The 26,674-nt window shown below is 68.2% G+C and overlaps 3 protein-coding genes across 6 annotated transcripts; 1 reads left to right on the plus strand and 2 right to left on the minus strand.

The window, feature by feature from the left end:
- Window positions 1–466: 466 nt before the first annotated feature.
- NECTIN4 (nectin cell adhesion molecule 4) lies at window positions 467–17,751 on the minus strand. Its single transcript, XM_054182792.1, is given in 11 exon segments — window positions 467–581; window positions 613–746; window positions 1,655–1,759; window positions 2,713–2,791; window positions 2,883–3,030; window positions 5,132–5,295; window positions 8,181–8,206; window positions 8,208–8,296; window positions 9,965–10,255; window positions 12,635–12,989; window positions 17,683–17,751. Coding segments are annotated over 11 exon segments (1,575 nt in total).
- A 917-nt stretch (window positions 17,752–18,668) lies between these two features.
- On the minus strand, window positions 18,669–22,564 carry LOC128900980 (lens fiber membrane intrinsic protein-like). 4 transcript variants are annotated; one of them, XM_054182687.1, is made up of 5 exons: window positions 22,203–22,564; window positions 20,558–20,735; window positions 19,635–19,775; window positions 19,287–19,421; window positions 18,669–18,913 (listed from the first exon to the last, which is right to left on the minus strand). In XM_054182687.1, exons 2-5 carry the CDS (start codon window positions 20,724–20,726, stop codon window positions 18,846–18,848), a joined length of 513 nt encoding a protein of 170 aa, XP_054038662.1. In that variant the 5' UTR covers window positions 20,727–20,735; window positions 22,203–22,564; the 3' UTR covers window positions 18,669–18,845. The 4 variants fall into 4 exon arrangements, with proteins under 4 accessions (XP_054038662.1, XP_054038659.1, XP_054038661.1 ...); XM_054182684.1 differs by lacking the exon at window positions 22,203–22,564 and having other exon boundaries at window positions 20,558–22,114; XM_054182686.1 differs by lacking the exons at window positions 19,635–19,775; window positions 22,203–22,564 and having other exon boundaries at window positions 20,558–22,114.
- LOC128901190 (uncharacterized) lies at window positions 22,437–25,217 on the plus strand. The gene is made up of 3 exons (XM_054183026.1): window positions 22,437–23,368; window positions 23,765–24,406; window positions 25,160–25,217. Exons 1-3 carry the CDS (start codon window positions 22,437–22,439, stop codon window positions 25,215–25,217), a joined length of 1,632 nt encoding a protein of 543 aa, XP_054039001.1.
- The last annotated feature ends 1,457 nt before the right edge of the window (window positions 25,218–26,674 follow it).

Consider the following 26,674-nt stretch of genomic DNA (forward strand, 5'->3'; position numbering starts at 1 on the left):
TCTTGTCCTGGGGGTTCAACGCGTGTCCCCAGCCCCGTGCCAGCAGCAAGGTGACACTCGGGGACGGGGGTGCTCTGTCCTGGGGTTCAACGTGTGTCCCCAGCCCCGTGCCAGCAGCGAGGTGACACTCGGGGACACAAGATCTGTCCTGGGGCACGGTGCGTGTCCCCAACCCTGTGCCAGCAGCGAGGTGACACTGAGGGACAGGGACCCTGTCCCGGGGTGCAGTGCGTGTCCCCAACCCCGCGCCAGCAGCCAAGTGACACTCGGGGACGGGGACCGGGGGGGGGGCTCTTGTCCTGGGGGTTCAATGCGTGTCCCCCACCCCGTGCCAGCAGCGAGGTGACACTCGGGGACCGCAGCCAGCCTGGCGGGCGGGCAGAGCCGGGGAGGCGCAAGGGGGGAGACGGGGGTGCCCTGGGGTGCTCCCCCCCCCCGCGCCCCCCCCCCCCCCCCCCCCCCCGGCTCACACCAGGTGCCCGCGGCCGTTGATGTAGATGCCGTTGGTGGTGGGCTTGGCCTGCAGCATCCCGTTCTCCTGCACGAAGTGGGTCATGGCCTGTTTGATGGGGTCCCCCCCGCCGCCGCCGCCGCCGCCCCCCGCCGCCGCCATCCTCATCCTCCTCCTTGGGGTCCTTCCCCACTGTGGGGGGGGCCAGCAGCGGAGCCACCGGCACCTCCGTCTGCGTCTCGATCTCCCGCACCGTCGAGAGCGTCGAGTAGCTGCGACCTTCGGGCTCTTCGCTCTGGGGTTTTTGGGGGGGGGGATGGGGGGGGGTGTCACCACTGGTGAAGGCACATCCATCCCCCCACCCCCCCCCCCAGGACACCCACCACCCCCACCCCCCCCCCGCTGTGGGGCTGGGGTGCCGCTGTGGGGCGCGAGGAGGGGCAGCTCTGTGCGTGGGTGCGGGTCGGTGTGCGCAGGGTTGGGGGGGCGGGGGGGGATTTGCACACCCCCCGGGGTTGGGGGGGGGGTGGGGGGGTCACGCGTGTGCGAAGTGGGGTTTGCACGTGTGCAAGGGGCCTGAACCCCTCCGGGGGGGAGGGGGGGGGGGGTGCACCCCTGGAAATGGGGGGGGGGGTCACACACCTGGAAGGGGAATTTGCACACCCCAAGGCGGGGGGGGGGGGGGATGCACATCTGGAAGGAGGGGGGGGGTTTGCACACCCCAAGGTGGGGGGTTGTACCCATGAAAGGGGGGGTGGCACCTATGGAAGGGGGATATTGCACAGCCCGAGGGGGGGGGGTTAAACCTATGGAAGTTGGGGGGGGGGGGGGGGGGTTGCACACCCCAGGGGAGGCGCTTGCACCCGTAGAGGGGGGGGGTTGAACACTCCAAGGAGGGGTTTGCACCCATGGAGGGGGGGGTTTGCACCCTCCAAGGAGGGGTTTGCACCCATGGAGGGGGGTTTGCACCCATGGAGGGGGGGTTTGAACACTCCAGGGAGGGGTTTGCACCCATGGAGGAGGGGTTTGAACACCCCTGGGGGGCGGTTGTACCCATAGAGGGGGGGTTGTAGCCACACGGGCCGATGCCGGCGGTGAAGGACACGCTGCAGCAGGCGCAGCCCCGGGCTGGATGCGGGTGTGGGGCTGAGCCGGGTCCCCCTGCTCCCCCCCCCCCCCCGCCCCCCCCCCAGCAGCTCTCACCATGGCGGAGCAGATGCTGGTGCCGCGCAGGCTGTCCCCGCGCAGGCTGTCCCCACGCAGGCTGCCCTGCCGGCTCTCCGTGCGCAGCTGCAGCGTCTCCTCCAGCTGCAGAAGCCCCGTGAGATCCCTCACCCCACGGCCCAGCCCCACGGGCACCCCCCAAACCCAGCAGCCGGGTACCCCAAGACCCCCCTCCCTTGGGCACCTCATCACCCATCACCCAGGCACCCATGGATCCACCCCCTTGAGTACCCCAGCACCCATCTCCTCGCGCATCCCACCACCCATCACCCCAGGCACCCCAATACCCATCACCCATGGCACCCCAAGAGCCCCTCCCTTGGGTACCCCGCCACCCACCACCTTGAGTACCCCAAGATCCACCTCTTCAGGCACCCCAACGCCCACACCATCCCAACACCCATCACCCAGGGTACCCCAAGACCTACTGTCTTGGGCAACCCAGCACCCATCGCCCCAGGCACCCCAATACCCACCCCCTTGAGTACCCCAAGATCCATCTCCTTGGGCATCCCACCACCCGCTACCAAGGCACCCCACACCCATCGCCCTTGGACACCCCACTGCCCATCGCCCAGGGTACCCCAAGACCTACTGTCTTGGACAACCCAGCACCCATCACCCATGGCACCCCAATACCCATCACCCATGGCACCCCAAGACCCCCTCCCTTGGGTACCCCGCCACCCACCACCTTGAGTACCCCAAGATCCACTTCCTTGGGCAACTCACCACCCATCACCCCAAGCATCCAAAAACCCACCACCTCGAGTACCCCACCACCCATCACCCAGGGTACTCCAACACCCACCACCCCGGGTACCCCAAGACCCCCTCCCTTGGGCATCTCATCACCCAGGCACCCATAGATCCATCCCCTTGAGTACGCCAGGACCCATCTCCTTGGGCATCCCACCACCCAGCACCCAGGCACCCATATATCCATCGCCTTGAGTACCCAAGACCCCCACCCTTGGGCACCCCAAGACCCACCACCCTTGGGCACCACCACCACCACCCCCACCCTGGTCCCCCACCTGGGTGCGCGTGTCGGTGCTGTGGCTGGAGTGCAGGCGGCGGATGGAGTTCTCCCGGGTGAGCGTCAGCTCCTCCTCGCTGCGGGCACGGGGGAACGCGCTCAGCACGGGCCCCCCACACGGCCCCCACCGCCCCCCACAGCCCCCCCATCCCCTTCCCCGTCTCTTACTACTTCTCGGAGATGCGCTTGGTCTTGCGCTTGTGGTAGAGGGTCATGACGACGACGACGACGACGAGGACGCAGAGCAGGACGGCGGCGATGACGCCTACCACCACCACCGAGGCTGAGACCAGGTCCACCTTGCGCACCTCGTTGTCTGCAGGGACATCCGCAGGGTGGGTGGGTGTGGGAAGGGGGGAACGAGAAGATGGGGGGGGGGGAGGGAAATGGGTGGGTGGATGCATGAATGGATGGATGGATGGAGACATGGACAGGTGGGTGGATGAGTCCATAGATGGATGGATGGATGGTTGGGTGGATGGAGAGATGAGTACATCCATGGACGGATGGATGGATGGAGAGATGAGTACACCCATGGATGGGTGGATGGATGGGTGGATGGATGGGTGGATGGATGGATGAAGAGACGAGTACATCCACGGACAGACGGATGGATGGATGGATGGATGGATGGAGAGATGAGTACATCCATGGATGGATGGATGGATGGGTGGATGGATGGGTGGATGGATGGGTGGATGGATGGATGAAGAGACGAGTACATCCACGGACAGACGGATGGATGGATGGATGGAGAGATGAGTACATCCATGGACGGACGAACAGATGGATGGATGGTGGATGGATGGATGGAGAGATGAGTACATCCATGGATGGATGGATGGATGTACCCACAGATGGATGGATAGGTTGGTGGGTGGATGGATGGAGAGATGGAGAGATGAGTACATCCACAGACAGACAGATGGATGGATGGATGAATGGATGGATGGATGGAGAGATGAGAACATCCATGGACAGATGGATGGACGGACGGATGGGTGGGTGGGTGGAGAGATGAATACATCCATGGACGGATGGACGGACAGATGGATGGATGAGTGAATGGATGGAGAGATGAGTACATCCATGGACAGACGGATGGATGGATGGATGAGTGGATGGATGGATGGAGAGATGAGTACATCCATGGACAGATGGATGGGTGGAGGAGTGGGTAGATGGATGGGTGGATGGAGACATGAGTACATCCATGGACAGATGGATGGATGGATGGATGGATGGATGGATGGATGGATGGGTGGGTGGGTGGGTGGGTGGAGAGATGAGTACATCTATGGACAGATGGATGGATGGATGGATCGAGAGATGAGTACATCCATGGATGGATGGATGGATGGATGGATAGATGGATGGATGTACCCACAGATGGATGGATAGGTTGGTGGGTGGATGGATGGAGAGATGGAAAGATGAGTACGTCCATGAATGAGCAGATGGATGAGTCCATGGATGGATGGATGGGTGGACAAATGGGTTGAGGGGCGGGTGGACAAGTACGTGGATGGACAGGTAGGTGGACGGATGGGTGGTTAGATGAATGACGGGTGGAGATGGATGGGCAGAGAGAGGTGGCAGGGGGGTGGGTGAAGGAAGGATGGATGGGCAAATGGATGAGGAGACAGAGGAAAAGGTGAGTGGATGGATGAGTGGGCGGATGGGTGGATGGATGAGCAGATGGATGAGTGGATGAGTGGATGGATGAGTAGACGGATGGGTGGATAGATGAGTAGATGGATGAGTGGGTGGATGAGCGGATGGATGAGGGGATGGATGGGTGGATGAGTGGATGCATGAGTAGACGGGTGGATGAAGGGACAGATGAGCGTACGGCTGGGCACAGGGATGGATGGACAAACGGATAGCGAGAAGCAACAGGGGGATGGATGGATGGAGAGACGGACAAAGGGGTGGATGGATGAAGAAACAGAGGGAGAGGGGGACGGGCAGAGCGACGTGGTGGGGTGGAGGGATGGCATGTGGTGGAGGGATGGATGGACAGATGAGGAGGGAGGGAGGGAGGGAGGGATGGATGGATGGATGGATGGATGGATGGGCAGACAGACGGACAAACGGGTGAAGAGACAGAAAGGAGCATCTGGAGAAGGACGGGTGAATGGATGGACGTAGGAAGACCCTTGGAGGGGAGGACACATGGGTGGACAGACAGACGGGTGGACAGATGGACAGACAGGCCGGGGGGGGCAGGAAGGACGGGCAGACGGAGAAGACCCGGGGACGGACAGATGGACGGGCACAAGCAGCGCCGAACGGCGCTGCCCCCCACCCCCTCCATCCCCCCCCCACCCCCCAGCCAGGCTCCCACCGCCACCGACCGCCCCGGGCCCCCCCGCCCCAGGGCCCTGGGGACCCCCCCCCCGGGCCATGGCGCCCACCTGCCGCCCTGCTCTTGACGCTGACGTTGGCCTGCGCCTCCTTGGCGGCCACGCGGTTGGAGACACGGCAGACGTAGGCGCCGGCGTCGGCGGCGGCGAGGGGCCGCTGGAAGACGAGGGTGTCCCCCTTCACCCGCACGCCGGCGGGCAGCGGGGCGTTCAGCCTGCGGCGCGGCGGCAACCGTCAGCCCCCGGCCCGCCCGGGCCCGCGGCCGCCGCGCCGCCATCAAACGCCGGGGTTGGCGGTTCCCACGGCTGACGCCCTGCCCCGGCCCCGGCCGGGCTTGCCCGGGCACGGCACCCGCCTGCCACGCTTGCCGCCGCCACAGCCCCCGGCACGGGCACGCCCGGGCAGGGACACGGCAAGGACGGGCACGGGGGGACGTGGCAGGTGGGCACGGCAGGGGCACTGACATGGCCTGGGGGGGCACGGCAGGGACAGGGGACTTTGTGGGGACACATGGGACACAGCAGGGACAGGGGACATGGCAGGGACATGGGAGGGACATGGTGGGGACACGAGGGACACGGTGGGGACAGGGGACACAGCAAGGACACGGCAGGGACATGGGAGGGATACGAGGGATATGGCGGGGACACGAGGGACATGGCAGGGACACGGGAGGGACATGGTGGGGACACAAAGGACACGACAAGGACAGGGGATATGGCAGGGACACAGGAGGGACACGGGAGGGACACATGGGACAAGGTGGGGACAGGGGACATGGTGGGGACACGGCAGGGACGGGGACATGGTGGGAACACATGGGACACGGCGGGGACAGGGAACACAGCAGGGACATGGGAGGGACATGGTGGGGACACAAGGGACACAGCAGGGACAGGGGACACAGCAGGGACACAGCAGGGACATGGGAGGGACACGAGGGACGTGGCGGGGACAGGGGACACAGCAGGGACATGGGAGGGACATGAGGGACATGGCGGGGACAGGGGACACGGCAGGGACACAGGAGGGACATGGTGGGGACACGAGGGACACAGCAGGGACACAGCAGGGACATGGGAGGGACACGAGGGACATGGCGGGGACAGGGGACACGGCGGGGACACGGGAGGGACATGGTGGGTACACAAGGGACACAGCGAGGACAGGGGACACGGCAGGGACACGGCAGGGACATGGAAGGGACACATGGGACATGGTGGGGACAGGGGACATGGCAGGGACATGGGAGGGACATGGTGGGGACACAAGGGACACAGCAGGGACAGGGGACACAGCAGGGACACAGCAGGGACATGGGAGGGACACGAGGGACGTGGCGGGGACAGGGGACACGGCAGGGACATGGGAGGGACATGAGGGACATGGCGGGGACAGGGGACACGGCAGGGACACAGGAGGGACATGGTGGGGACACGAGGGACACAGCAGGGACACAGCAGGGACATGGGAGGGACACGAGGGACATGGCGGGGACAGGGGACACGGCGGGGACACGGGAGGGACATGGTGGGTACACAAGGGACACAGCGAGGACAGGGGACACGGCAGGGACACGGCAGGGACATGGGAGGGACACATGGGACATGGTGGGGACAGGGGACATGGCAGGGACATGGTGGGGACATGAGGGACGTGGCGGGGACAGGGGATATGAAGGACACAGCGAGGACACAAGTGAATGGTGGGGACACGAGGGACATGGCAGGGACAGAGACAGGGAACACGGCAGGGACATTGGCACAGGCTGGGGGGGCACGGCAGGGACGTGGGACATGGAGGGGACATGAGGGACACAGTGGGGACACGAGGGACACGGTGGGGACACGAGGGACACGGCAGGGACAGCGGACGTGGCGGGGACACAGGGGACACTGCATAGTCACAAGGGACATGGTGGGGACACAGGGGACACAGTAGGGACATGGTGGGGACACGAGGGACACAGTAGGTACATGGTGGGGACACGAGGGACACGGCAGGAACAGGGGACATCATGGGGACACAGGGGACACAGTAGGGACATGGTGGGGACGCGAGGGACACAGGAGGGACGTGGGACATGGGGGGGACACGAGGGACATGGCAGGAACAGGGGACATGGTGGGGACACAGCAGGGACATGGTGGGGATGCGAGGGACACGGCAGGAACAGGGGACATCGTGGGGACACAGGGGACACGGCAGGGACATGGTGGGGACGCGAGGGACACAGGAGGGACATGTGACATGGTGGGGACACGAGGGACACGGCAGGAACAGGGGACATCATGGGGACACAGGGGACACAGCAGGGACATGGTGGGGATGCGAGGGACACCGTAGGGACATGGTGGGGACGCGAGGGACACCGTAGGGACACGGTGGGGACACGAGGGACATGGCAGGAACAGAGGACATCGTGGGGACACAAGAGACACGGCAGGGGCATGGGACATCGTGGGGACACAGGGGACACAGCAGGGACATCGTGGGGACACAGGGGACAAGGCAGGGACATGGTGGGGATGCAAGGGACACAGGAGGGACATGGGGGGGACATGAGGGACATGGCAGGAACAAGGGACATGGTGGGGACACAGAGGACACAGCAGGGACATCGTGAGGACACAGGGGACACAGCAGGGACATGGTGGGGACGCGAGGGACACAGGAGGGACATGGGACATGGTGGGGACACGAGGGACACGGCAGGAACAGGGGACATTGTGGGGACACAGGGGAGACAGCAGGGACATGGTGGGGACGCGAGGGACACAGGAGGGATGTGGGACATTGTGGGGACACAGGGGAGACAGCAGGGACATGGTGGAGACGCGAGGGACACAGGAGGGACATGGGACATGGAGGGGACACGAGGGACACAGCAGGGGACACGGCAGGGAGATGGGGACAGGCAGGGGACAAGGCAGGGACATCGTCACGGGCAGGGGCCATGGTGGGGACCCGGGCACGGGCAGGGGACACAGCTGGGGAGGGGACAGGGGCAGGGGACAGGTGGCAGGGACAGGGAGGTGGTGGCAGGGACAGGGATGGGGCCGGGGCCAGCAGGGCGGGTGACAGTGCCGGTGTCCTCACCGCGTCCAGTTGTAGGTGGGGGGGGGGGTTGCCGTCCCCCAGGCAGGTCAGCGTGGCCCCCTCCATGCCCTCCTGCCACTCCTCCGTGTGCCCCAGCACCGAGGCGTCCGACAGGTCTGGGGACAAGGGACAGGCAGGCTCGGGCCCCGTGTGTCCCCACGGTCCCGCTCCGCCCCGCCGTGTCCCCAGCGTGCCCCACCCCCCCCACACACACATGTCCCCAGCGGCCTCCCTGTCACCTCCGTTCCCAATGTCCCGTCCCCAACGTTCTCCGTGCCAACGTCCCCCCAATGTCCTCCATGTCCCCCCGCCACCCGTGTCCCCAATGTCCCCGGTGTCCCCAACACCCTCCACCTTCCCAATGCCCTCCACGTCCCCAGTGTCCCCCATGTCCCCAACACCCTCCACCTTCCCAATGCCCTCCACGTCCCCAGTGTCCCTCATGTCCCCAACGCCCTCCACGTCCCCAAAGTTCTCCATGCCAACGTCCCCCCAATGTCCTCCATGTCCCCCCACCACCCATGTCCCCAGTGTCCCCCATGTCCCCAACACCCTCCACCTTCCCAATGCCCTCCACGTCCCCAGTGTCCCCCATGTCCCCAACACCCTCCACCTTCCCAATGCCCTCCACGTCCCCAAAGTTCTCCATGCCAACATCCCCCCAATGTCCTCCATGTCCCTCCGCCACCCGTGTCCCAAATGTCCCCCGTGTCCCCAACACCCTCCACCTTCCCAATGCCCTCCACGTCCCCAGTGTCCCCCATGTCCCCAACGCCCTCCACGTCCCCAAAGTTCTCCATGCCAACATCCCCCCAATGTCCTCCATGTCCCCCCGCCACCCGTGTCCCCAATGTCCCCCGTGTCCCCAACACCCTCCACCTTCCCAATGCCCTCCACGTCCCCAGTGTCCCCCATGTCCCCAACACCCTCCACCTTCCCAATGCCCTCCACGTCCCCAGTGTCCCCCATGTCCCCAACGCCCTCCACGTCCCCAAAGTTCTCCATGCCAACATCCCCCCAATGTCCTCCATGTCCCCCCACCACCCGTGTCCCCAGTGTCCCCCATGTCCCCAACACCCTCCACCTTCCCAATGCCCTCCATGTCCTCAATGTCCCCCCATGTCCTTAGTCCCCCCCGTGTCCTCCACGTCCCTCAATGCCCACATGCCCACTATGTCCCCAATGCCCCCCATGTCCCTAACACCCTCCCTGTCCCTCAGTGTTCCCCATATCCTCTGTGTCCCCAACACCCCCCATGTCCCCCACACCCCTGGTGTCCTCCATGCCCTCAACACCCACCATGTCGCCCATGTCCCCAGGTGTCCTCCATGCCCTCAACACCCACCATGTTTTCCATGTCCCCAGGTGTCCTCCATGCCGTCAACACCCACCATGTCCCCCACGCCCCTGGTGTCCTCCATGCCCTCAACACCCTCCATGCCCCCAGTGTCCCCCATGACCCCCACGCCCTCAACAACCCCCATGCCCTCCATGTCCCCAATGTCCTCCATGTTCTCCATGACCCTCAACACCCCCCATGCCCTCAACACCCCCCGTGCCCCTGGTGTCCTCCATGACCTCAACACCCCCCATGCCCCCAGTGTCCCCCATGACCCCCACGCCCTCAACAACCCCCATGCCCTCCATGTCCCCAATGTCCTCCATGTTCTCCATGACCCTCAACACCCCCCATGCCCCTGGTGTCCTCCATGCCCTCAACACCCCCCACGCCCCTGGTGTCCTCCATGCCCTCAACACCCCCCATGCCCCCCGTGGTGCCGCACAGGCGACGCTGAGGAGGTGGGTGATCCTCTTCTCGTGGCGCAGGCCGGGGTGCGCCACCACGCAGGTCAGGCTCTTGCCGTTCATGCTGCGCCCGGGCACCAGGAAGAACTCGCTGGTGACGGAGGCGGAGCGGGCGTGCTCGGAGCGGCGGGTGGCGTTGGTGCCCCGCACCTCCGTCTCCCAGCGCACCGAGGGCACCGGGTTGCCCTCCGCCGTGCACGAGGCCGCCAGCGTCCGGCCCTGACCCTCCTCCAGCGGCGGCCCCGGGTTCAGGATGGGCAGGGGTGGCACTGCGGGGGCACCGGCCTCAGGCCCCCCGTTGCCACATCGGTGGCCCCGTCCCCCACCGCCATCACCCCGTGCCCGTTGCCCCATCGCCCACCACCGCTTGCCCACTGCTCTTCACCTGTTTGCCCCGTGCCCGTCGCCCCATCGCCATTGCTCTGTGCCCATTGCCCCACTGCCCGTCACCCCGTCCTCATCACCCCACGCCCGCTGCCCCTTGCCCACCACCCCATGCCCGTTGCCCCACGACCGTCACCCTGTGCCCATTGCCCTGGGCACACCATTCCATGCCCATTGCCCCGTGACCATCGTCCTACGCCCATTGCCCACTAGCCCATTGCCCCACGCCCGCCACCCCATGCTCGTTGCCCCATGCCAACCACCCTATGCCCATTTGCCACCACCCCATGCCCACTGCCCCATCACCCCATGCCTGCTGCTCCTTGGCCAGTACCCCACTGGCCCATGCCCACCACCCATCACCACATGCCCATCATCATCTTCCTATGCCTACAGCCCATTCCCCATGGCCATTTGCCCACCACCCCCTGGCCACCACCCCATGGCCATTGCCCCGTGCCCATCTTCCTATGCCCACCACCCCATCCCCATGGCCATTTGCCCACCGCCTTGTGTCCACCACCCCGTAGCCATCACCCCATTGCCCCATGCCCATCATCCCATGCCCACCGCCCCATTGCCCCGTGCCCATCATCCTATGCCCATCACCTCATGACCATCACCCCATGGCCACTGCCCTATTGCCCCATGCCCACCACCCCGTGCCCATGGCCATTTGCTCACTGCCTTGTACCCACCACCCCATATCCATCACCCCATTGCCCCATGCCCATTATTCTATGCCCACTGCCCCATCCCTATGGCCATTTGCCCACCGCCTTGTGTCCACCGCCCCATGGCCACCACCCCATTGCCCCATGCCCATCAACCTATGCCCACCACCCCATGCCCATCACCCCATTGCCCCATGCCCATCATCCTATGCTCACCACCCCATCCCTATGGCCATTTGCCCACTGCCCCATGCCCACCACCCCATGGCCACCACCCCATTGCCCATGCCCACCACCCTATGCCCATCACCCCATGGCCACCGCCCCATCGCCCCATGGCCACCGCCCCATTGCCCCATGCCCACCGTCCCATCCCCATGGCCATTTGCCCACCACCCCATGGCCACCACCCCATCCCCATGGCCATTTGCCCACTGCCTGGTACCCACCACCCCGTGGCCACCACCCCATTGCCCCACGCCCATCATCCCATGGCCACCCCCCCATCCCCATGGCCATTTGCCCACCTCCCTGTACCCACCACCCCATGGCCACCACCTCATTGCCCCATGCCCACCACCCTATGACCACTGCCCCATCCCCATGGCCATTTGCCCACCACCCCATGGCCACCACCCCATTGCCCATGCCCACCACCCTATGCCCATCACCCCATGGCCACCGTCCCATTGCCCCATGGCCACCACCCCATCCCCATGGCCATTTGCCCACTGCCTGGTACCCACCACCCCGTGGCCACCACCCCATTGCCCCACGCCCATCATCCCATGGCCACCCCCCCCATCCCTATGGCCATTTGCCCACCTCCCTGTACCCACCACCCCATGGCCACCACCTCATTGCCCCATGCCCACCACCCCATCCCCATGGCCATTTGCCCACTGCCCCATGCCCACCACCCCATTGCCCCATGCCCACCACCCTATGACCACTGCCCCATCCCCATGGCCATTTGCCCACCGCCCCATGGCCACCACCCCATTGCCCATGCCCACCACCCTATGCCCATCACCCCATGGCCACCGCCCCATCGCCCCATGGCCACCGCCCCATTGCCCCATGCCCACCGTCCCATCCCCATGGCCATTTGCCCATCACCCCATGGCCACCACCCCATCCCCATGGCCATTTGCCCACTGCCTGGTACCCACCACCCCGTGGCCACCACCCCATTGCCCCACGCCCATCATCCCATGGCCACCCCCCCCATCCCCATGGCCATTTGCCCACCTCCCTGTACCCACCACCCCATGGCCACCACCTCATTGCCCCATGCCCACCACCCTATGACCACTGCCCCATCCCATGGCCATTTGCCCACCGCCCATGGCCACCACCCCATTGCCCATGCCCACCACCCTATGCCCATCACCCCATGGCCACCACCCCATTGCCCCATGCCCACCGTCCCATTGCCCCATGGCCACCACCCCATCCCCATGGCCATTTGCCCACTGCCTGGTACCCACCACCCCGTGGCCACCACCTCATTGCCCCATACCCATCATCCCATGCCCACCGCCCCATCCCCATGGCCGTTTGCCCATCCCCCCGCTCCCGGCCACTCACCCAGCACCTTGAGCGTGAGGTGCCCCTCGAAGCTGCCCATGGGGAAGGTGATGAGGTGACACTCGTAGTCGCCCTCGTCCCCCTGCACCGCGTTCCTCAGGACGATGGCGCCGTCCTCCAGCGCCCCGTCCGCCCGCCGCAGCACCCGCCCGGCGTAGGGCTCCTGCACGTGCTGCCCGTGCTGGCGGTGGAGCACGGCCACCTCGGCGCTGCGCCCCCCGGGACCCCGCTTCAGCCACGTCACCTGCTCCACCTGCTCCTGCTCCTGCGCCCGGTACCGACACGGCAGCACCACGTCCTGGCCCAGCACCGCCGTCACGCTGCGCTCCACCTCCACCACGCCCGCGCCCCACGCCTGCGGGGACCGGGGAAGGGGACACACGTGGGCACCGGGGACGGCACGGCGCGGTCCGGCACGCGCTTGCCCCCTCGCGCGCTCGCGGACGGGCAAAAACACCCCTGCACGCTCCCGCACGCTGGTCCTTGCACGCCGCCACGCGCGCTTGGGCACGCTCACGTGCACGCGGGGCATGTTCCCACACACTTGGGCACGCTCTGGCACGCTTGGGCACGCTCACGTGCACGCGGGGCATGTTCCCACACACTTGGGCACACTCTGGCACGCTTGGGCACGCTCACGTGCATGCGGGGCATGTTCCCACACACTTGGGCACGCTCTGGCACGCTTGCAGCCAATGGCGCACACCCGTGCGCACTCGTGCACGCTTACGCACACTCGGCCAACCTCAGGGGCCCGTGTCCCCCTCCATGACGCCCTACGCACGAGCACGCTCCCGCACGCTTGTGCACGCTCACTTATGTCTGGGCATCCTCACGCCGGCACGGACGCACTTGGGCACACTTGGGCACGCTTGTGCCCGCACACACGCGTGCCGGCACTCACAGACGTGCAAAAACGCCCCTGCACGCTCCCGCACACGTGTTCTTGCACACCACCACGCACGCTTGGGCACGCTTCTGCATGCTTGGGCACGCTTGGGCACGCCTGTGTCCGCACACGCTCGTGCCGGCACTCACACACGTGCAAAACCACCCCTGCACGCTCCTGCACGCTGGTCCTTGCACGCCTCCACACACGCTTGGGCACACTCACATGCATGCGGGCACGCTTGGGCACACTTGTGTCCGCACACACTCGTGCCAGCACTCACACACAGGCAAGAACACTTTTGCACACTTGTGCAAGCTCGTGCACGCTTACACACTGACGCGCGCTCGGGCGTGCTGAGACACAGCCGCGTGCATTCGTGCTCACGCGCACCGGGCGTGCTCACTCGGGCACGCTTGCGCACGCTCGTGCTCACCCAGGCGCGCTCAGGCGGGCTTGGATGTGCTCGCGCACGTGCTCGCACACACGCTTCAGCACGTTCACACTTGCTTGCACGCCCTCGGGCACGGCTGGGCACGCTTGTGCACGCTCACGCGCGCTCCTGCGTGTTTAGGCACGTTTGCACAGGGACATGCACGCTCACGCACACTTGGGCACGCTCAAGCACGCCTGTACGACATTGTGCACACTTGTGCACCCCTGGACACACTCACGGGTGCTTGGGCGTGCTCACACACGCTCGTCACGCTTGGACACCGCCATGCATGCTCTCGCACGCTTGCGCACACTCAGGTGTGTTTGAGCATCCTCACGCCAGCACGGACGCACTTATGCACACTCGGGCACGCTCACACATGTGTGGGCACGCTTGCAGCCAACGGCGCACACCTGTGCACGCTTACGCACACTCAGCCAACCTCAGGGGCCCGTGTCACCCCCCGTGGTGCCCTACGCACGAGCACGCTCCCACACGCTTGTGCACGCTCACGTATGTTTGGGCATCCCCACGCCAGCACGGACACACTTGTGCACACTCGGGCACGCTTGCAGCCAATGGTGCACACCCGTGCGCACTCGTGCACGCTTACGCGCACTCGGCCAACCTCAGGGGCCCGTGTCCCCCCCGTGGTGCCCTACGCACGAGCACGCTCCCGCACGCTTGTGCACGCTCACATATGTCTGGGCATCCTCACGCCGGCACGGACACGCTTGTGCACACTTGGGCACGCTCACACACGTGTGGGCACACTTGGGCACGCTCACACACCAGCGGGTCCGTGTCCCCCCCGTGGTGCCCTACGCACGAGCACGCTCCCGCACGCTTGTGCACGCTCACGTATGTTTGGGCATCCTCACGCCAGCACGGATGCACTTGTGCACACTTGTGCACGCTCACACACGTGCAGGCACGCTACGGCACGTTCGTGCACGCTTACGCACACTCGGCCAACCTCAGGGGTCCGTGTCCCCCCCTGTGGTGCCCTACGCACGAGCACGCTCCCACACGCTTGTACACGCTCACGTGTGTTTGGGCATCCCCACGCCAGCACGGACACGCTTGTGCACACTTGGGCACGCTTGCAGCCAATTGCACACACCCGTGCACGCTTACGCACACTCGGCCAAGCTCAGGGGTCCGTGTTCCCCCTTGTGGCGCCCTACGCTCGAGCACGCTCGTGCACGCTCACGTATGTTTGGGCATCCTCACGCCAGCATGGACGCACTTGGGCACGCTTGCAATCAATGGTGCACACCCAGGCACGCTTGTGCACGCTTACGCACACTCGGCCAACCTCAGGGGCCCGTGTCCCCGCCGTGGTGCCCTACGCACGAGCACGCTCCCGCACGCTCTGGCACACTCAGGCACACTCACACACTTGTGGGCACACTCAGGCACGCTCGTGCACGCTTACGCACGCTCGGACAACCTCACGGGTCCATGTCCCCCCCTGTGGTGCCCTACGCACGAGCACGCTCCCGCACGCTTGTACACGCTCACGTACGTTTGGGCATCCTCACGCCGGCACAGACACACTCACGTCAACGGCGCACACCCGTGCACGCTTACGCGCACTCGGCCAACCTCGGGGGGGCCCGTGGCCCCGTCGTTCCCCCCCCCCAACCCCGCGGTGCCCTACGCTGCCCCCCGCGCGCTCGGGCCCGCTGCCACGCGCCGGGGCCTGCTCCCGCTCCCGCTCGCTCCCGCGACGCTCGTGCGAGGCCCGGCGGGTGTCGGGGCGTGGCGGGGGCCCGCCCAGCCGCTGGGCGACGCCGGGGGAAGCGGCCGGGCCGGCGTGGCCAGCTCAACCGGCCGTGGCACATGCCAGGCCCTGCCACGGCTTGCGGAGGGCGGCCGCCCCCGCCGACATCCCTCCCCCCCCCCCCAACCCCGGGGGCTCCCCGAAAGCCCCCCGCCGCGCCGCTTGCCGGGCCCGGCTTAATTATAATTACCCCCCCCCCCCCCCCCGATTAGTCGCCGGATTAATTAAATAATTGCGGCGCTGCCCCGTGGCGTGAGTCACGGCCACGCTGCCGCCCTCCAACCCCCCCCACCCCCCCCGGCCCTGCCTCAGTTTCCCCCGGCGCGGCCCTTGGGGTCCCCGGGAAGGGGGCGGGGGGGGGGGGGTGTGTGTGAGGTTCCAGGGGGTCGGGGTGGCGGTGGCAGGGGGAGGGAGGTTGGGGGGGGGCGCTGGGTGCCGTCGGGGCTGGCGGGCGGCCCCCGCCGCGGGGCGTCCCCACCCAGCGGGGCCGAACGCGTGGGAACCCAGCCGGGAACCGGCTCGACCGGATCCCGCGGCCCCCACGCCCCGGCCGGCACCGGGGAGGGTGCGGGACCGGGAGGGGGGGGGGGGGGTTGGGGGGTGGGGGTGCAGGGGGGAAGGATGCGGGACCGGGGGGAAAACGGGGGGGAATGAGCCCCGGGGGGAGGTAGGGGGGGGCACACGCGTGTGTCTTTGTGTCCTTCGGGACCACGCGTGGGCCCCCCCCGACGGCCACACACGGAGCGCCCCCCCCCCCCCCCCCAAACACCGCCCCCCCCGCCAAGGGTTCACACGCGTGTGCGCTCACACGCGTCCCGTGCACACGCGTGTGCGCACCCCCCCCACCACCCCCCCCACACACAGACACCCGTGGGCGGCGCGGCAGCTCCCACCCGCCCCCCCCCGGGGGGGTCCCGCAGGCCTGGCGCCCCGCTGACGGGCTCCGTGCCCCCGGCTTGGGGGGGGGGGGGGGGGGGGGGGCGCCCCCCACTCGCAGCTCACACACACACACACCCCCCCCCAGGCCGTGAGTCACGGGGGGGGGTCAGCCCCCCCTGCGGTGACGTCACCCCCGCGGCACCCAGCCCGTTCCCACGGTTTCCCAGTGGGGAAACTGAGGCACGGCGGGGGAGGCGGAGAACGGACACCACCACCCCCCCCCCCCCCCGACCTCCCCAGCTCTACAGCACCCATCGCCGGGGGGGTGTGTGTGTGTGTGCGCCCCCCCCCGCCAAAGCGTGGCGGAGACAGCGGGGAGGGGGCGGGGACCCCCCTCCCCCGCCGAGTGTGCCCCGTTCCCACGCTGCGTGTGTCCCCCCCGCGTGTCCCCCGAGGGACCCGCCCCCCCCAGCCCGGTGTCCCCGCTGGGGTTTGAGTTGGGGGGGGGGGGTGGGGGGGTGGGGGGCGGGGGGAACGCGCAGGTGCGCGCACACAGACACGGGCGCGCACACGCGTGTGCAACACCCACGGCGCAGCCCCCGGCACGGAGCGACCCCCCACCCCCCCCAACACCCCCTCCCAAACCCCCGGCGCGGATTCCCCCCCCTCCTGCCCGGGGACACGGACACGGAGGGGGGACACGGACATGGGGGGGGGACACACGGATCACGCGCAGACACAGGTGCACACGCGAGCGCTCACACGTACACACACACACACACACACACACACACCCTCCCCGCGTCACACGCGTGTGCCCCCCACCCCCCCGCCGCCACCCCCCCCCCACCCCGGGTCCCGCAGCCCCAGCGCACCCCGGACCCCTGGGCCCGGTTCCCTTCCCCCCCGCGCCCCCCGGTGCCGTGTCCCAGCCCGGAGCTGCGGGTGCCGCCCCCCCCCCGGGGTCCCGCTCCCACCCGGGGGTCCCGGTCCGTGCCCTGCTGCCCGCCCCCCCCCCACGCTGTCCCCGGTGCCGGTGGTGCCTTACCGGTGGCGGCGAGGAGGAGGAGGAGGAGGAGGAGGAGGAGGAGGAAGGGGGTCCCGGGCCGCATCCCGCGGGGGGCCATGCGGACACCTGCGGGCTCAGGGCGCTGCTCGGTCCCCGGCCAGCACCATCCGGGCCGAACCGGGACCAACCGGGACCAACCGGGTTGCACCGGGATGAACCGAACCCAACCCAGCTCAACCCAACCGGGCGGAACCGGGACCAACCGGGACGAACCGGCCCGAACCGAACCGGACCGGACCGGGCCGGGCCGAGCCTCGCCTCGCCGGGCCGAACGGGCCCGCTCCGGGCCGTACCGGGCGGCTCCGGGCCGAGCGCGGCGGAGGGGCCGGTGCTGAGCCGCTCGGAGCCGGGACGGGACGGGGGGGGGGGGGGGGGGGGGGCGGGAGAGGGGGGGGGGGGGGAGGGGGGAGAGCGTGGGCGTGGCCCGGGGGGGCGTGGCCTGAGGGGGTGGGGCCGGGCGGGGCGGACCGGTCCGGCAGGTAGGGGCAGGGGCGGGGTCCGGGGCGCGGCCTTAAAGGGGCGACGGTCACCGACGGGGCGCGGTGGGGCCCACCCGGGAGCTCCCCTCCCTCCTCCTCCCCCCCCCCCCCCCCCCCCGCCGGTGACCCCCCCCGCGCCCCTCCCAGCCCATTCCCCCTCTCCCACGGTCTCCCATTAATCCCCATGTCCCTCCCAGTTCCCCCCCACCCCAGACCCCCGCTGGGTGTGATCCCCCCCCAACATCCTCGTTTGTGCCCAAAAGCTGTGGGGCAGAGGAAGGGGGAGGGGCTGTGGGCTGGCACCGACACCCCCCCCCCCCCTCCCCGCCCCAACACACACACACACACAAAATTCGGGGCCCCCCCAAATCCCACCGGACAGCACAGGGCAGCCCGGGGCGGGGGGGGTTGGGGGGGTGTGAGGGGGGGATGGCAGTTTATTGGCACAGCAAGAGTCGGGGGGGGGGGACGAAAGGGGGCGAGGCGGGTCGGGGGGGGAGAGCACAGCGGGAGCTCAACCCTGCGGAGACCGGGCACAACTCAGCACAGCAGTGACTGGGCACAACTCAACACAGCAGTGACCCGCACTCCGGGGTGCCCCCACCCGCCTCCCGTGGGGAGGATGGTGGGGGCAAAGGGGGGAGCGGGGGCTCCCCGAGGTGCCCGGGGCCCCTCAGGCACCCGCCACCTCAGAACTCTCCGGAGACGGGTCCTTGGCGGCAGCACAGAGGTGGAAAAGTCCTGGGGGGGAAGAGAGGAGGTCGTGGGGTATGGGGGGAGCTCAGTGTGGGGGCCCCTCCCTGCTGCCCCCCACCCGTGGGTGCCCTCAGGATGTGGCCAGGCCCAGCTGAGCCCTGCAGAGACCGGGCACAGCTCAGCACAGCAGTGACCAACCCCATCCCGGCCCTGCAGAGACCGGGCACAGCTCAGCACAGCAGTGACTCCCCATCCCCTCCCTGCAGACACCGGGCACAGCTCAGCACAGCAGTGACTCCCCATCCCCTCCCTGCAGAGACCAGACACAGCTCAGTGTAGCAGTGACTCCCCATCCCCTCCCTGCAGAGACCGGGCACAGCTCAGCGCAACAGTGACCAGACCCTGTTGATGCCGCTACCTGCTGAGCCGATGAGGACGACGGCGACCCAGCCCAGGATGTAGGACCAGGAGAAGCGCCAGGCGGTGCGGGCCGGCCCCAGCAAGCTCAGCGTGCCGGCCGTGTACACCGCCAGCCCCAGCAGCGCCAGCAGACCTGCGGGCAGAGGGCACGGGTCAGCGGCACGGGGTGGCCAAGCCTGTGAGCCCCAGCTGGGCAGGCAGAGACCGAACACAGCTCAGGGCAGCAGTGACGGGCACAGCTCAGCGTGCAGAGACCGGGCACAGCTCAGTGCAGCAGTGACTCCCCTTGAGACAGTCCCTGAGGCCCCCATGCCCCAGCCCGCCCCTCCCACTTGTCCCCACGTACCAGCCAGGAGCAGGGTGATGCCGGCCACACGGGCACGCACCCGCCGGGCAGCGCTGGCCACAGCAGAGAGCCCCAGGGCAAGGCCGGCAGCGGCGGTGAGCACCGAGAGCAGCATCAGCACCCGCGTGGCCTCCCATAAGGCTGGGGGGGGGGGGGGGGGGAACACACACACACGTGTTGGGGACACCTGGGGGACACGGGACCCTGAGCAAGTGCATGCCCAGGATGCTGCCCCCATGCCCTGCCCGCAGAGACCAGACACAGCTCAGTGCAGCAGTGACCCCTCACAGAGACCAGACACAGCTCAGCACAGCAATGACTCCCCAACCCCTCCCTGCAGAGACCGGGCACAGCTCAGCACAGCAGTGACCCCTGCAGAGACCAGACACAGCTCAGTGCAGCAGTGACCCCCCCATCCCCACCCTGCAGAGACCAGACACAGCTCAGCGCAGCAGTGACCCCCTGCAGAGACCAGACACAGCTCAGCGCAGCAGTGACTCCCCATCCCCTCCCTGCAGAGACCGGGCACAGCTCAGCGCAGCAGTGACTCCCCCCCATCCCCACCCTGCAGAGACCGGGCACAGCTCAGTGCAGCAGTGACCCCCTGCAGAGACCAGACACAGCTCAGCGCAGCAGTGACCCCTCACAGAGCCCAGACACAGCTCAGCACAGCAGTGACTCCCCAACCCCTCCCTGCAGAGACCGGGCACAGCTCAGCGCAGCAGTGACTCCCCCCATTCCCACCCTGCAGAGACCGGGCACAGCTCCGTGCAGCAGTGACCCCTGCAGAGACTGGGCACAGCTCAGCGCAGCAGTGACTCCCCATCCCCCTCCCGCAGAGACCAGACACAGCTCAGCGCAGCAGTGACACCCCCCCCCTCCTCCCGCAGAGACCGGGCGCAGCTCATCTCCCCGGTGCCTACCCGGGGTGCCGGGCTGGGGCTGGCAGTGTCCCCCGAGGCAGACGTGCCACAGCCCGAGGCTGGCGGTGCCACCGGGCGCCCGGCGCTGCAGCCAGAAGTGGGTGGCGGTGGCGGCCAGGAGCAGGGCCAGGCCGCTGGCCCCGCACAGCAGCCCCCCCCCCGTCGGCATCCCCCTGCGCTGCGGGGACACGTGGGACAAAAGCGGGGACATGGGGGTACCCGGGGGTGGCATCGCCCGGGGATGGTGGGGACACCCGTGGGGACACCTCCAGGGATACAGGGTAGCAGGGGGGTGACATCTCCAGAGGACACCGGGGACAACCATGGGGAGATGGGGGTACCCAGGGGTGACAGGACCAGGGGACACTGGGGACAACTGTGGGGACATCTCCAGGGGACACGGGGGTACCCAGGGGTGGCATCTCCCGGGGATGTTGGGGACACCCATGGGGACATCTCCAGGGGTAGGGGGGTACCCAGGGATGACACCTCCAAGGGACACCGGGGACAATGGTGGGGACATCTCCAGGGGTAGGGGGGTACCCGGGGGTGGCATCTCCAGGGGATGTTGGGGACACCCATGGGGACATGTCCAGGGGACATGGGGGTACCTGAGGGTGACACCCCCAAGGGACACTGGGGACAACAGTGGGGACATCTCCAGGGGACATGGGGGTACCCAGGGTTGGCAGAACCAGGGGACACTGGGGACAACAGTGGGGACATCTCCAGGGGTAGGGGGATACGTGGGGGTGGCATCTCCAGGGGATGTTGGGGACACCCATGGGGACATCTCCAGGGGTAGAGGGTACCAGGGGGTGACATCTCCAGAGGACACCGGGGACAACTGCAGGAACATGGGGGTACCCGGGGTGGCAGGACCAGGGGACACTGGGGACAATGGTGGGGACATCTCCACGGGTAGAGGGTACCAGGGGGTGACATCTCCAGGGCACACCCATGGGGACATTTCCAGGGGACATGGGGGTACCCAGAGGTGGCATCTCCAAGGGACACTGGGGACAACGGTGGGGACATCTCCAGGGGACACGGGGGTACCCAGGGGTGGCAGGACCAGGGGACACTGGGGACAATGGTGGGGACATCTCCAGGGGTAGGTGGGTACCCAGGGGTGGCATCTCCAGGGGATGTTGGGGACACCCATGGGGACATCTCCAGGGGCAGAGGGTACCAGGGGGGGACATCTCCAGGGCACACTCATGGGGACATTTCCAGGGGACATGGGGGTACCTGAGGGTGGCATCTCCAGGGGACATCTCCAGGGGACATGGGGGTACCCGAGGGTGGCATCTCCAGGGGACATGTCCAGGGGACATGGGGGTACCCAGGGGTGGCAGGACCAGGGGACACTGGGGACAACGGTGGGGACATCTCCAGGGGTAGGGGGGTACCCGGGGGGTGGCATCTCCAGGGGATGTTGGGGACAACCCTGGGGACATCTCCAGGGGTAGGGGGCACGAGGAGGTGGCACCTCCAGGGGACACTGGGTGGTATCGCTGGGGACGACGGTGGGGACACCGTGGGGGGGACCCAGGGGTGACACCTCTGGGAGGCGGGTGGGGACACTGGGGACAGACGCCCCCCCACACCCCCCGCCCCGGGGCGCCCACCCCCGGCCACTCACCTGCCCTCAGCACCCGCCGGCCGGGTGGCCCATGGCCGCCTGTCCCTCTGTCCCTCTGTCCCCCCGGGGTGGCGACAGGGGCCGCGGGGGGGGGGTGGAGGCGGGGGGGGCGCACGTGGCAGTGCCATTGTCGGGGACACAATGCGGGGAAGGCTCTGGGTGCTGCCGCCACCCGCGCGCTGACGCGGCGAAAGCTTGTCCCCGCTGGTGTCCCCCTCCCCCCCCTCCCCCCCCATGGTGACAAGGTGGGGGGGGGGGGCGCAGGGGACACAGCCAGCGTCCCGGGCAACGTCCCCTGTCAGGGCGCCAGCACCCTGGGGACAGCGGGTGCCACCACCGTGGGCAGGATCGGGCCCGGGCGGGGCTGGGGACCCCACGGTCAATTGGGTGGGGGGGGGACACCGGGGGACATGGGGGACACTGGGCACACCAGGGCCACCAAGGACGGGGACATCGGGGACACCAAGGACAGCAGGGACAGGGACAGCAGGGACACGGGGGACACTGGGGACATCAGACACAGCAGGGACAGGGGCACTGGGGACACCGGGGACAGTGGCACCAGGGACGGGGACACCGGGGTCAGGAGGGAGAGGGACATCAGGGACACGGGGGACATCGGGGGCCACTGGGACAAGGACACTGCAGACAAGGAGGACACTGGGGACATCAGGGACAGGGACTCTGGGAACACCAAAGATGGGGACATCGGGGACACCAAGGACTGCAGGGACAGGGGACACTGGGGACACGGGGGACACCGGGGACAGTGGCACCAGGGATGGGGACACCGGGGTCAGGAGGGAGAGGCACATCAGGGACAGGGGGGACACTGGGACAAGGATGCTGCGGACACGGAGGACATTGGGGACATCAGGGACAGGGACACAAGGGACGGGGACACTGGGGACACTGGGGACACTTGGGGACACTTGGGGACAGGAGCCGGGGGGGGGGGGTTGGGAGCCCCCTAGGGAGGGTGGTCGGTCCCTGGGGGTGGCCAAGGAGACTGGGGCTGTCCCCTGCTGTCACCATCAAGGTGACATGCGTGGGGGGGTGTCCGTGTGCACTCAGACACGCGTGCACTCACATGTGTGCACTCACACACACGCATGCGCTCACGCACACGGACACACGCGCAGTCACATGTGTGCGCTCACACGCGTGTGTACAGTCGCACGCGCGCACTCGCATGCACGCACTCACAGACACGCGGGCACTCACACACACGCCTGCAGTAGTACACACGCACTCACACGCGTGCACTCACACACGCGTGCACTCACACATACACTCACAGACACACGTGCAGTCACATGTGTGCACTCACACACGTATGCAGTCGCACGCGTGCGCAATCACATGCGTGCACTCACACACGTGTGTGCACTCACACACGCACGCAGTCATACATGTGCACTCACACGCGCATGCACTCACGCACATGTGCACGCTCACACACACGTGCGCTCACACACACGCGTGCACTCACACACACGCACACGCACGGACACACGCGCAGTCACATGCGTGCGCTCACACGTGTGTGCGCTCACACACAGGCACTCACACACACGTGCAGCCACATGCGTGAACTCACACACGTGTGTGCACTCACACACGCATGCAGTCGCACACGTGCGCACTCACATGCGTGCACTCACGCACACGTGTGCACTCACACACGCGTGCACTCACGCACACTCCCATGTGTGTAGTCACATACGTGTGCACTCACACACGTGGGCAGTCGCACACACGCACAGTCATACATGTGCACTCACACACGCGTGCACTCACACACGCATACACTCACACACACGCGTGCACTCTCACACCTGTCCACTCACACGCATGCACTCACACAGATGCTTACGCTCACACGCGTGCGCGCTCACGTGCATGTGCACACTCACACACGCGCGTGCACTCACACACACGTGTGTACTCACACGCGTGCACTCCCAGACACATGTGCCCTCTCACGCACGTGCACGCTCACACCCCTGTGTGCACTCACGCTCACACGCGCACACTCGCACATGCGTGTGCGCACACACGCGCTCCCCGTGTCACAGCCCACGGGCCGGCGGCGGCAGCAGCAGCAGCAGGAGGAGGAGGAGGAGGATGACGACGCTGAGGCCGAAGCCGCCGTGGGGGGGGGCCCTGGAGCTGGGGGGGTCGCAGGGAGCACCTGGGAGGGGGTGGGGGGGAAGGAACCACCTCAGGGGCTGCCCAGGACCCCGCAGCCCCGAGGCCGGGGTGAGGGGCTCCCTCTGCGCCACCCCCCCGCCCCCCCCCCAGCACCCCCAGCCCCGAGGCCAAGGTGAGGGGCTCCTGCTGCCCCCCCCCCCCTCCCCCCCCGCGGCCCTCCCCATCCCCACCATCCTGAGGCCAAGGTGAGGGGCTCCCCCCATCCCCACCGCCCTGATCCCCGCAGCCCCGAGGCCGAGGTGAGGGGCTCCCCCTCATCCCCATAGCCAGGGTGAGGGGCTCCCCCTGATCCTCACAGCCCCGAGGCCGGGGTGAGGGGCTCCCCCCATCCCCACCGCCCTGATCCCCGCAGCCCCGAGGCTGAGGTGAGGGGCTCCCCCTCATCCCCGCAGCCCCGAGGCCAAGGTGAGGGGCTCCCCCCCATCCCCATAGCCAGGGTGAGGGGCTCCCCCTGATCCTCACAGCCCCGAGGCCGGGGTGAGGGGCTCCCCCCATCCCCACCGCCCGGATCCCCACAGCCCCGAGGCCAAGGTGAGGGGCTCCCCCTCATCCCCGCAGCCCCACGGCCAAGCTGAGGGGCTTCCCCCAGCCCCACCGCCCTGATCCATGCAGCCCCAAGGCCAAGGTGAGGGGCTCCCCCCCCCCATCCCCATAGCCAGGGTGAGGGGCTCCCCCTGATCCCCGCAGCCCCCGAGGCCGGGGTGAGACCCCCCCCCCCCCCACGGCCACCACTCACCCCCCAGGTGCAGGGTGACGTCCCCGCAGGCGCAGTCGCCCTCGCCCAGCAGCAGGCAGCTGTAGGTGCCGGCGTCCTCCTCCCGCAGGCGCCGCAGCAGCAGCAGCACCCCCGGGGGGCCGGGGGGGGCCCAGCAGGGTGGCGCGGTCACCGTAGGGTGGGCCGCAGCGGGGGGGGGCCGTGGCTCTGGCTGCAGACGGCGGCGCCGGCCCCCTCGGGGACACCCCAGAAGTGCCAGTGCACGGCTCGCAGCTGGCCCAGGGGGGCACCTGCCACCGGGCACCCCAGGGTGATGCTGGCACCCAACGTGCTGTTGGCCTGAGCCCGGCCCCGGTGGGGGCTGTGACACAGGTCGCAGCCCCCCGAGTTGTCACCGCGGCCCGCGGCCGGCTCGGCTGGGACACCGCGAGGGGCCAGCGCTGGGGAGCCTGGGGACAACGGGGACTGTCACCGGCGCTGGCACGCACCGGGAGTATGGCCATGGGGGGACCCTGGGGACTGTCACCATCCCACGGCCATGGGGGACACTGCCACAGGACCCTGGGGACTGTCACTGTCCTATGGCCATGGGGGACACTGCTGTGGGACCCTGGGGACTGTCACTGTCCCATGGCCACCGGGGACGGTGCCACAGGACCCTGGGGACTGTCACTGTTCTACGGCGTGGCCATGGCGGGGACTCGCCGCTGCGGGACACTCGGGGACCGTCACCACCGCGGCTCGGGGACGGGACCGGACGGGGACAGGGACGGGACAGGGACGGCGACATCTCCTCCCCCAGCCCCGAGCCCCGCCGTCTCCCGCAGCGCCCCCCGGACCCCGCAGCCCCCCAAGACCCCCCCAGAGACGCTGCACCCCCCCCCCCCCCAGCACCCTCTGCACCCCCCGGACCCCCTTCCCCCCCCAGCACCCTCATCGCCCCACAGCCCCCCACAGCCCCATGGACCCCCCCCCAGCACCCTCTGCACCCCCCGGACACCCTGCACCCCCCAGCACCCTCATCGCCCCACAGCCCCCCACAGCCCCATGGACCCCCCCCCAGCACCCTCTGCACCCCCCGGACCCCCTTCCCCCCCCAGCACCCTCATCGCCCCACAGCCCCCCACAGCCCCATGGACACCCCCCCCCCCAGCATCCTCTGCACCCCCCGGACCCCCTGCACCCTCTTGCACCCCACAGCCCCCCCAGAGCCCCCTGGACACTTGGACCCCCCAGCACCCTCGGCACCCCGCAGCCCCCTTGAGCCCCCTGGACCCCCTTCACCCCCCGGTACCCCCAACACCCCCCAGAGCCCCCTGGACCCCCAGCACCCTCTGCACCCCCCGGACCCCCTGCACCCCACAGCCCCCCCGACCTCCTTCACCCCCCAGCACCGTCATCGCCCCCCAGAGCCCCATGGACCCCCCCCAGCACCCTCTGCACCCCCCGGACACCCCGCACCCCTCAGCACCCTCAACACCCCCCAGCCCCCTAGAGCCCCCCCCGACCTCCTTCACCCCCCAGCACCCTCATCGCCCCCCAG

The sequence above is a fragment of the Rissa tridactyla genome, chromosome 23 (genome assembly GCF_028500815.1).
Source record: "Rissa tridactyla isolate bRisTri1 chromosome 23, bRisTri1.patW.cur.20221130, whole genome shotgun sequence".
NCBI lineage: Eukaryota > Metazoa > Chordata > Aves > Charadriiformes > Laridae > Rissa > Rissa tridactyla.

Excerpts from the sequence above, each read along its gene's own strand:
- LOC128900980 (XM_054182684.1), bottom strand. The coding sequence starts at position 21,983 with ATGCCACCCCCCGGGTACCCCCCTACCCCTGGAGATGTCCCCACCGTT. Across the intron at positions 19,776-20,557 it reads GCCCCAGCCCGGCACCCCGG|CCTTATGGGAGGCCACGCGG; the intron begins GTAGGCACCGGG and ends CCCCCCCCCCAG. Across the intron at positions 18,914-19,286 it reads CGTCCTCATCGGCTCAGCAG|GACTTTTCCACCTCTGTGCT; the intron begins GTAGCGGCATCA and ends CTTCCCCCCCAG.
- LOC128901190 (XM_054183026.1), top strand. The coding sequence starts at position 22,437 with ATGGTGACAAGGTGGGGGGGGGGGGCGCAGGGGACACAGCCAGCGTCC. Across the intron at positions 23,369-23,764 it reads ATGTGTGCGCTCACACGCGT|GCACTCACACACACGTGCAG; the intron begins GTGTACAGTCGC and ends GCTCACACACAG. Across the intron at positions 24,407-25,159 it reads CAGGGAGCACCTGGGAGGGG|GTGCAGGGTGACGTCCCCGC; the intron begins GTGGGGGGGAAG and ends CTCACCCCCCAG.